At 34.6% G+C, this 11,853-nt stretch overlaps 1 protein-coding gene across 1 annotated transcript; it reads right to left on the reverse strand.

Moving 5' to 3' along the window:
• Positions 1 to 4,230: 4,230 nt before the first annotated feature.
• LOC134711487 (uncharacterized) lies at positions 4,231 to 11,301 on the reverse strand. Its single transcript, XM_063572104.1, has 2 exons — positions 11,016 to 11,301; positions 4,231 to 5,299 (listed from the first exon to the last, which is right to left on the reverse strand). Exon 2 carries the CDS (start codon positions 5,293 to 5,295, stop codon positions 4,762 to 4,764), a length of 534 nt encoding a protein of 177 aa, XP_063428174.1. The 5' UTR covers positions 5,296 to 5,299; positions 11,016 to 11,301; the 3' UTR covers positions 4,231 to 4,761.
• Positions 11,302 to 11,853: the final 552 nt, after the last annotated feature.

Below are 11,853 nucleotides of genomic sequence, written 5' to 3' on the forward strand. Positions count from 1 at the left end.
TAAGAATAGTTCTATTCTTTGATGTGAATACAAGAAAATAAAGAGTGAACGTCAATGAGACAACATCCCAACAACTCAATAAAACCAAAGGATCCAGTCCATTGCCTTTTGATATATATATAATATACAGAAAAAAAGAATATGTGGTATGATTGCCAATGCTACAAAAACATCTATCCACAAGAAACCAAATGATACAGAAATTAACAACTATTGGATAACTTGTAGCCTTCAACAATGAGCAAATCCAATACCACATAGTCAGCTATAAAGGTCTCGAAATGACAAAATGTAAAACAATTCAAACGAGAAAACTAAAAATATTCAACATGTTTAAAATGTTCAATCTATGAATATGATAGTGAAAATTCTAGGACAGCAAAGTGTTAATTCAAGGTTTCATCTATAATGATGTTTGTGGTGATCGTCAATAACACGTGGTTACCTGAATGAAGTTATCACTAGATTAAAACTGATAGTAAAACTTTACGCTGGATTATAACTGAATCAATTTATGATCACTTGATTATAACTGATTTAGAATTTTCAAGGGACATCTACTTGTAATGTACTAATTGACGATAGCCACTATTTGAGAGGGACCTAGTTACACTATCGAGTCATCTACTCCGTCCTCAGCCATCAGTGTGGTTCCTATCGGACAGTCGTGTTGGGGACTTGCCGACCTTAATTTTCGTATAAATATTTTCATCATGCCATTAATTTTTTTATTTTTTATTTTTCACGTTTACTCTTATATATTACGGACGATGTTTTTCTCTACATATTTTGTTTCCTTTGTACTCTTTTCTATAATCCAAGGTCACTGCAATATAATCTTAATACTTAAATCACGAATCTAGTGTACTATGATATTAAACATATCCTTACGTAGAAACCTGTATACATGTCTCTATGCATCGTATGTTGTTATTTTATCTTCTTGTGGTAATTCCGAAACCTGATGAATGAATCTCATTGTTCACGTAGAATCTGACAAAACATGTCAACAAGGAGATCAGATAACTGATCTTTCTTTCTATGTTTCTATGCAACAGTTTGGAGAATAGCCTTGGCAAATCTAGCGGCAGAAATATGATATTATCTCAATAATTGCCATTAATTGATTCCTTTACTGATGATTTCGAATATAGTACAGAGAGATTTAAAATGAATGTTTAGGAAAATTCATTTGTTTTAACATTTTGATAATTATTTGCAAGGACCATTCCGGGGCATTGCATGTAGGTATCGAAAATAAAAAAAAAACTGGCCTGGTAAAAAAAATCTAAAAAAACATAAAAGCATTCAACAGATTACAACTGAATATTCTGTAACACAAAATGCAGGAAACAATATGCACAAATTCCCTCAACAACTTTGATTACCTGTCTATAAGGGTCTCATAAAGTCCGTTTTATTTCATAAGCAATACTAAGCAATGATGAAATAAAGTGTCAAATTTCATGTAGGAATAAGAAATTAAAGAGAATGATGTGTTTTTTTTTGCCTTCATGTGATTTATAAACACAAACATTCATAATATAAAAGGTATAACTTATTTCAGTAACTTAAAATACTTAAAACATTGTAATTGCTTGAAATTTTAGTTTACATTCTATAACAACCTGATAAAATAATTGCTGTGTTTATCAGTGTTATAATTGGCATACGTTCTCATTATTCCCCATACAGTCTAACTAGAAAGCGCGATCAGAATCTACATTCTAAGAAATTCGATTCTCACCCTAGACATTTATTTGGAATGAACAGCCTGATTATCCATCTTGTCAATATCAGCAGTATAATAATAACAGGTTCCTGGTATATAAAACTTGTCACTCTTATCTGTCTATACCAGTTTTTAATAACAAGAGGTATATACAATTTTCAGTCTTGGTTGTCTAGCTCCTAATTGGTCTGCGACTTCAGATGTTTCTATCAACGCAGCATATTTTCGATTGAGATTCGAAATAGTTTTGAATGATATTTTGGTCTTCATTTTAAGTTCTATACCCAATGAGGGATAGAATATTAATGTTGTACATTCATTGTTTTCTCTTATCCTGGTAGTCAAATGACATCCAGAGAACTGTCTCGAATACCCAACTGTGCTTTGAAGATTTCGATCTCCAAATACAGTCTGCATTGTTAAGTGGAACAATGTATCCATATTTAGATGATGACGTTCCCTTGTCACCATCTTATGGTGTTTACATATATCAACTTGTTCTTTTCACTCGTGTATCATTAAAGATGGCATAATTTGGTAGTAAATTTGATTCACTCATATGGTCTTTGCATCGGAAATACACACATTTGTTCTAAACCAGTTGATGGAATTATACGGGTTAGGTTCTTCTCATATATTTTATGATGATATGATACTAAACCCTAACGGGAAGGATTGTGTTTGATCGGCATATATATGATGAAAAGTTAACCTTTCAATCAGTTTAATCGTGGTCTGGAGCTGGAATGTCAGTAACTCCTAGTAGTCTCTTGGTAATCTATTTATCTTCGTGGTGGCCTTCGGCTGTTGTCTGCTCTATGGTCGGGTTGTTGTTGCTTTGATATACATTTTTGTATTTCCCATTTCCTTTCTCAATTTTATCATTGCCATTATGCATAGTTCTTTGATTACCTATTCTGAAATCAGACTCACACTTCATTTAAACAGAGCTTTACTGTGCGTACAGCTGTTTTTGTTTATTCTACATTGGGTAGAGGTGTAGGGGTGAGTCTAGATCTACCAAAACATGTGTAAACCCGTTGCATTTTTGCGCCTCGCCCGTTTCAAGTCAGGAGCCTCTGGTCTTTGTTAGTCGTGTTTGGCTTTTTTATATATTTTTTTTATAACTTTTGTTCATTTATATTTTTCATAGTTTAGTGGTACGTCCATTTTCAGTCAGTGTGGCAATCTCATACACGAGGCATCGGATTTAACATCCAATTCCGATGGGACGTGGCTTTTTATTTTTTACATCCCGCTAAGCCACAGACTCTACTTATTAACATGTTATTATCTGACGGATATAAAAAAAGTCAAATAGAGACTATTGGTTTACCTCTGTAAACTATATAGGGGTGCACAATATTTCGAACAAATCCTCACTAGTATTTTAATTAAAACCAATCAACATACAAAGTCTGAGATTTGTCTTTAGAATTATGTTCCATCTTGCCATCCCGTTTATTTTTTATAATAACTATCTATACTGTTGGACTTTCACTTTATTGCTGTTCCCATTCTTGTGTTCTTTTTTATTATGATGGATAACCGTCTCAAAGCAAATCATACCAGATCTTTTATTTGTTTTAAACATACTATTAGCTTATGCCTACGATTAAATGAAGAAACAATACCATATAAGGAAGAATGTACCAACTATAAGAAAACAAGGTGTTAGAATGAAACTTGATCAGAAACGGTGTCGACAAAGATGAATGCAGGAGCGAATATGTTGATTTATGGTAATACATGATCTTCATATTTGTATTTGAATCAGATCATACCATGTTGACACGGTAAAAATTAATAAGTTTCGGGAAACTGAGCCAATTTTGTCTATAGTTAGATAACAATCGTGACAGATTCCTGCTACGTCGGTTCACTGTCTGATTTCTGTTGGATCGCATTCAGACGAATCGATACGCTGTCGGGGCAGATTCGGGCGATTTTTTGTAATGCGAAATATACAAATTGGAATAAGAACGGAATACTCGGGACACCCTATCAATAGTATATGATTCTTGTCTTGAAAAAAACCCCGAGATATTGTTACCATATTGCGACACAGCAGCATCTGTAAGACGTAGTTACGACTATAATACGGATAAACAAAATCGGATAAGACGTATGTACGACTGCGTTCAGACAATGATAGGATATTTGAGATCATTTAGGAAAGTTATCAGTCTTTTCATGCTTGTGCCGTACATGTATCGCTTTATGTAACTCTGATCTCAAACAGCAGCCATAAAGTTAAACAGCATTGTGTAAATTCCGCATTTAATGTTATAAATTGTATGGAAATAAATTTTATTTAAAGCTCAACAATATTACTGAACAAACTTTTTCTCATAATTAACTTTTACACAATGGTAATCATACACTTTTTTTTCTCTCGGATAGAAAAAAATAATGAGTCTGCCTATATGTTAATATAATGTACACTATGTAACTAATAATATTTGACATACTTAGATATGCAGTGGAAATTATTTTCACTAAAACAAGTTGTCATAACAGTGAGTATTATTTATTATCCCAAAAATAAATACATGTACAATTTTTTTTAATGAAAAATGAATTGATATCCTTATAGGCACTCAGGGATTGAAACATACAACAAATCACAACCTTAACAGTAACATGGCTAACATGTATTACAAATAATGTCTTCTTGAAAACGAAGCACCAATCAAGAATGTTTTAATTGTCTGAATGTCATGTAATTTATCTCTCGACGATAAGCGCAAACATGTCCATAGTTACCAATCTATAATATTTTAAGTTAATATTATATATATATCGTCACACAAATTGTATCTAGAATTAAAACTGTAAAAGCGAGTTAAGATCACAAATTACATATCTGAATTGCAATAGAATGACATATTGATAAACAATTAACCTTCTCTCGTGTACCAATATATCTTTTTTTTTTATCCCAGAATTATACAATTCAAATACGACGACAATATTTAACAGACACAATAGTTGCTTAGTCAGCACCAAAGCGACACAGATCAGAGAGCTCACAAAGGAGCATTTTCATTGATGACTTGTATGTACATATTTGATTTGCTGTGATCTGACTTTGGAGTGACATTGACATTAGGATCTGGATTATCCTCATACTGACCTTGAAAAACCGAATCACTACTGTTAAATGTACTATTTTTACACAATAACATTTCCCGTGAATCTTCATCTTCTTCGTTTATATTAGCATCCGCTTTCTCTATTAGTTCCATGTGCATTAAGCTTCTCGCTATATTTGGCAAATTCTGAATTTTATCTACCAATTTTTCACGTCGATCCGTTTTCCGTAACATGGCCATTTCCTTGATGTACGTACGTAGCTGGTTATCTTGCTTGTTTTTGCGGATGTGTGAAGCTATCATCATTACGATTGATAATCCATAGATTAGCACCACTGCTACAACATAATACAGAGCACCTATATCGTCATTGTCTTTACGTACAGTATCAACTACTGCTATAAATGTCTCGTTTTCATTGCTCGTCGACTTGATATGAATTTCTAAATTACTTCCAATGTCCATCATTTTCCTGAAAATGTAAACAGAAAAATTTGAAACGCATTAAATTGATTTTATATTATAATAATCACTTTATTACCCATTCTCATATGATTGTAAAACGTGATGGGTTCAGAAATAAATAATAATGATATCACTGACTTCTATCCCCGCTTGTCTATTATTGTTGTCTGCTAAGCAGATTCTGAAATAAAAATATATAATGATATTGTCTATCTTAGCAGGCCACCGTTCTTCAGCTATACAATTTTATCGTCATTAGTTAAAAGTTCAGCTTCAGACACGGCGTAATTAAACAGTTGATTACAACATAAATGACCTTCAAACTAGTCTTGTTTCCTTTTGTTCGATTACCTTATTGATAAAAGAGGGACGAACGATACCAGAGGGAGAATCAAATTCATAGACAGAAAATAAACTGACAACGCCATGGCTAAAAATAAAAAGACAAACAGACAAATAATAGTACAAAAGACACAACATAGAAAACTAAAGACTAAGCAACACGAACCCCACCAAAAAACTTGGGTGATTTCAGGTGCTCCGGAAGGGTAAACGGATCCTGCTCCACATGTAGTACCCCTCTTGTTGCGTATGCTATTACAGATCCGGGAAATAGTATAACTCGGTAGGTCACATTCGTGAAAAGAGAGAGGGTACGACATAAGGAACATATCAGATGTCATCTATGAATAGTAATTCCATAACGATCAACCAAATCGTGATGGTAAGTGTTATCAGTTTAGTTTACTTTTTAATATAAATATCTAAAAACGAGGAGATAAGTTACCTCTCAACATCAACCTCATCACCTGGAAATGTCCCTACCCTATTCACTCTCATCACCTGGTAATATGCCTACCATAGTCAACATGATCACCTGATAATGTGCCTACCCTAGTCAGTCTTATTACCTGGTAATGTGTCTACTCTAGTCACTCTCATCACCAGGTAATGTGCCTACCATAGTCACTCTCATCACCTGGTAATGTGTATACCCTAGTCACTGTCATCACCTGGTAATGTGCCTACCCTTGTCACTCTCATCAACTGGTAATGTGCCTACCCTAGCCAACCTCATCACCTGGTAATGTGCCTACCAAAGTCAACCTCTTCGCCTGCTTATGTGCCTACCATAGCCAATCTCATCACCTAGTAATGTGCCTATCCTAGTCAACCTCATCATCTGATAATGTGCCTACCCTAGTCAGTCTCATCACCTGGTAATGTGTCTTCCCTAGTCACTCTCATCAACTGGTAATGTGCCTATCCCAGTCACTCTCATCACCTGATAATTTGCCTACCCTAGTCACTCTCATCACCTGGTAATATGCCTACCATATCAACATCACCACCTGATAATGTGCTTAGCCTAGTCAGTCTCATTATCTGGTAATGTGTCTGCTCTAGTCACTCTCATCACCTGGTAATGTGTTTACCCTAGTCACTGTCATCACCTGGTAATATGCATACCCTTGTCACTCTCACCACCTGGTAATGTGTCTACCAAAGTCAACCTCTTCGCCTGCTTATGTGCCTACCATAGCCAATCTCATCACCTGGTAATGTGCCTACCCTAGTCAACCTCATCACTTGATAATGTGCCTACCCTAGTCAGTCTCATCACCTGGTAATGTGTCTACCCTAGTCACTTTCATCACCTGATAATTTGCCTACCCTAGTCACTCTCATCACCTGGTAATGCGACTACCTTAGTCAACCTCAGCACCTGATAATGCGCCAACCCTAGTCACTCTCATCACCTGATAATTTGCCTACCCTAGTCACTCTCATTACTTGGTAATGTGCATACCCTAGTCACTCTCTCAGCACATGATGATGTGCCTACCCTAGTCACTCTCATACCTGGTTATGTGCCTACCCTAGTCAATCTCATCACCAGGAAATGTGGCTACCGTAGTCAGTCTCATCACCTGATAATGTGCCTACCCTAGTCACTCTCATCACCTGGTAATGAGTCTACCCTTGTCACTCTCATCACCTGGTAATGTGTCTATCCTGGTCACTCTCATCACATGGTAATGTGTCTACCCTTGTCAGTCTCATCACCTGATAATTTGCCTACCATATAAACTCTCATCACCTGGTAATGTGCCTACCCTAGTCACTCTCATCACCTGATAATGTTCCTACCCTTGTCACTCTCAGCATATGATAATATGCCTACCCTAGTAACTCTCATTACCTGGTAATGTGCTTACCCTAGTCAACCTCATCATCTAAAAATGTGCCTACTCCAGACACTCTCATTACCTGGTAATGTACCTATCCAAATAACCCTAATCAACTAATAAAGTGCAAACCCTCGAAACTTTATCACCTGATAATGTGCCTATCCTAGTAAACCTCATCAACTGATAATGTGCCTACCCTAGTCACTCTCATGACATGATAATGTGCCTTCCCTTACCAACCTCAAAAAAAATGTAACCTCTTATTTGTTCATTTCACTTTCATTCGCTTGTATCAGTTTCTTCATAGATAACATTTATATACTAGTAACATTTTTAACAGATTAGTAATGAATTGGCAAATTGCAGCAAAGCATTCACCCGCGAGAACAAAATTTGATTTTTTTTTTAAATAAATGTTTTACATAGAACAAGTACAACCTGAATAGACAAAAGCTAAGTTTTCTTCCGTCATAATCATTAGGACTGTACGGCATATCTGCTGCCCACTATTTGTATGATTTGACGATCCATACCAGCACGAGAAATCTTAAATACATTGTCTATCAGCTCGAAGAAAAGAAATACTAGTAATTAGTATCTATTGCGTTTAGTTCAATGCCTTTATCAGACAACTCGCGTCAAATCTTTTCCTTAATAGATTAATGTACGGTTATTTGGTATGTGTTGCTATTGTTCGGAAAAGAACTTGGTCAACTTTTAATTATTGTTGACTTTCAGAAGCCAAGTAAGCACTTGTATCTTTACAAGATTTATTTTATATACGAGTAAAGGATATGTTGAATAAACGGATTACAAATTAAAGAAAAAGGAAGGTCAGCATATCCTATATGTGAATATATCAACATGTATTACAATTACTTAATCTTTTCTGAACCTAGCCATGCAATGTTTACATTTAACATTTCACACCTCCATAGATGTGCCACACAATAATCATAAACAATACAAATCGATTGGCAAGGTTCATACTCAGTACACGACCATTGAAATGATGCAGTGTTTTAATTTATGACGATCTGTTGCTGTATGGATCACTAGAATGACAAAAGATAAAGAGACCAGAAGGCGAGCAAACACTGACACACCAAGTCCGAATGGGATAACTATTTTTCATCCCTGCTGTTATAGATTAGACGAAAGAACATTTACAATTCATAAAATCTAGTTTAGAGCGCCACCTAACCATTTTAAAATACTTTATATATTACTAAATAATGTATACTCTTGATTAGTCTGTTTCCCGGTCGTTATTGAAATTCTTGACAATAATTTTATTTGTATATTCCGAAGGCATACTGATTTTTTTACGGAGGGGACCAACCTAACTCTTAATGACCCCCGAACACGATGAGTAGATATGAAACAATGCCAACTCGCCCCACTGGCCAATCGGCCCACACTAGATCGCGCAACTAAATAACAAAAACGCCAAACTCTTGTTTACCGACTCGCCCAACTTTCGAAAAAGGGTTAAATCAAATTGAACAACCAGTCTGATAACCCACTTATTAACGAAAAGGGTTTAAACCCCACTGAATAAAAGTCTGTCAACTAGTCCCACTTATAAAAATATCTTCCTTCCTTTAAGACTAGTATGTTAAATTACTGATATTTGGTATCTAGACGTCCTGGTGTAGTGGGTTGATATGATAAAGGTCTTGAGTTAATCCCAGCATATACTCTGGAGTTAACTACTTAAATTTTGATAGATAGTCTTTTCCGTATAATAATTAATTATGAATTTGACATTCCCGCCAAAATGTTACAGAGGAAAGCATTTAAAACAAAGGAACCCAAGCTGGGGTGATCTGTTAGGGGTGATCCTACTCAGATCACCCCTGTTAGAACAAAGGAGGTAGGCTGTAAGAATTTTGAAATAATAGCCCGATCTGCTGATAACGAAAACATGGTCCATCGGTCATTATACATTCTAATTATATCTTTAATTGCAGCTATGTAGAGTAACACGATGCCATGTTACAAAAAAAGGGAGCAATATTTTAATATAGTACAGCTATGAAAATAAAACTAAACGCGGGGGGGGGACCATTTTCATATAATTAAAGCGATATATGATAGTTTATTGTGTGTAAATATTGTATTGGTAAACTCATTGTTTTAGAAACAAAATAATGTTATCATCTTTGATTGATCTAAAAATAATGCACGTGAAAACAGGGAAAGTAATGGATAACCATGTAAATAAAGGCAACAGTGCATATCTCTGTTCGAAATTTATAAATCGATTGAGAAAAAACAAATTCGGGTTACAAACTAAAACGGATAGAAACACATCAAATATAAGAGAACAACGACACAACAGAAACACAAAGTTAAAATGCAACACACACAGAAACGAACTATAAAATAGCAATGTTCTTTTTCCTGACTTAGTACAGAACATTTTAAGAAAAAATGATGGGTTGAACATGGTTATGTGGCTATCGAAACCTCCCACTTTATGGCAATGTTAAATATGTTAAATATAACATTAAAATGACAACATCACATGACAGGACTACAATACAAATACGATGAAGAACACACAGGACAGGGAAACACGCAAATAATAGCGATCAAAAGGTACCAGGCTTATAAGTTAATACGCCAGACGCGCATTTCGTCTACATAAGACTCATCAGTGACGCTCAGAACAAAAAAAGTTCGAAAGCTAAAACAAGTACAAAGTTGCAGAGCATTGAGGACCAAAAGTTCCAAAATGTTGTGCAAAATACGGCTAAGGTTATCTGCCTGGGATAAGAAAATCCTTAATATATCAGGTATACCGGTAGTGATACGTTAACATTATGAAAAATGCTTTTTTTTTAAATCATTTCGAGTAAAAATGTAAGATAATAGAAAGTATTTTTGTTACATCTTCAATAAGCTACTGAATACTAGCCTTTATTTTCAAGCTTTACTTCCTGTTTAGAGGGTACCTAGTAAAAGCATGTCGTTAGCACTGATATCAGTATCATATAGACATAATACACCATTGGTCGGTAATAATGCTGGTCGTCTGTAATTACTTTACAAGTATCTATAATATACTGTGTTTGGTATATGGCATGACTTATTAGATTTTTGTTTTTATGACCGTATGCTATAAGTTAATTCCTGACGTCCTTACCGTACTGCCTGTTTGCTGTATGTCCATTGCAGATAACCGACACAAACATGAATGCATTTCCATCATGGAAGTTTTCAAAGTAGTATATTTGAGTTATTAATAAGTTTGCTTGTATTAAGATTTAATTCATATTTAACATGGACTTAAACTTTATCATTTATATAAATATGAAAAATAGACAATGTCCTTACCATGTGAACTATTTATCATGTAAAACATAGATCAAGATTAATTAAGATGTTTAGGGTTTACTGTACAATAAATCTTCCATTTGAACCCATTGTAACGCATATTGCAAATATAAATTATTGGCTTCACATGTGAGGTTAGACAAATTTAGAGAAGTATCCGTTAAATTATAAAATTACAAAAATACTCACACTATTTATGTATGTACCATTATGCAACAGCATGTAAACTGTGTCCCTGTTTCAAGTGTTTCCGTTATAAATATGTTTATTCCAGCTAGCTATTGACAGGAAGCTAAATCCCATCAAAAGTGTACGGCTTAGCACATTTGACTAATGTGTTTTAAGTTAGCAGCTGTCATTCCAGAACACTATTGATTTTAATGACAACAATACTGGACTCATTACAGTCGTAAATTCTATAAACAATTGATTCCGAACATCGAGAGGTTTCATCGCAGATCTCTCAAATTAACATCATGTTTTTAAGGTTATTGTCTCACTTAGGAAACAATTCACGAAATAATGGGCGGTCAAAAACACAATTTATCTCGCTTACCGTAAACACAGATAAAAGTAATTGTTTTGTTTTTCTGCTTTAATCATATATCATATTATATGGAATCGGTGACAAAATGTATTCTTAGTAAGAACATAGTACACCATTGGTCGGCAATAATGCTAGTCTTCTGTATTATACATTCGTTACTTTAATGTGTTTCATAATTTGTTAAATAAAACGAAACATTGCGTGAACACCGGCACTGTAGTCACCCCAATGCGCAGAGAAGTAAAGTTACTACGATTATGGGTTTCATAGGAGAAAAAGAATCCAAACATCGTTATACTTGATGCGATGGTGTGTTTAGTAAACTAGATAAACAAAATTTTCCTTTTTGTGTTTCTTTTATACTTGATGACGTTGTTTTTTTATGAAGAGATACATAATAAACATATAGACAAGCAACAAGAGGAAAAGGTAAACTTCTAATTTTCATTCTGCAGAGAATATACCTTAAATAACTATATA

Source organism: Mytilus trossulus, chromosome 1, assembly GCF_036588685.1.
Source record: "Mytilus trossulus isolate FHL-02 chromosome 1, PNRI_Mtr1.1.1.hap1, whole genome shotgun sequence".
Classification (NCBI taxonomy): domain Eukaryota; kingdom Metazoa; phylum Mollusca; class Bivalvia; order Mytilida; family Mytilidae; genus Mytilus; species Mytilus trossulus.

Excerpts from the sequence above, each read along its gene's own strand:
- LOC134711487 (XM_063572104.1), bottom strand. The coding sequence starts at position 5,295 with ATGATGGACATTGGAAGTAATTTAGAAATTCATATCAAGTCGACGAGC.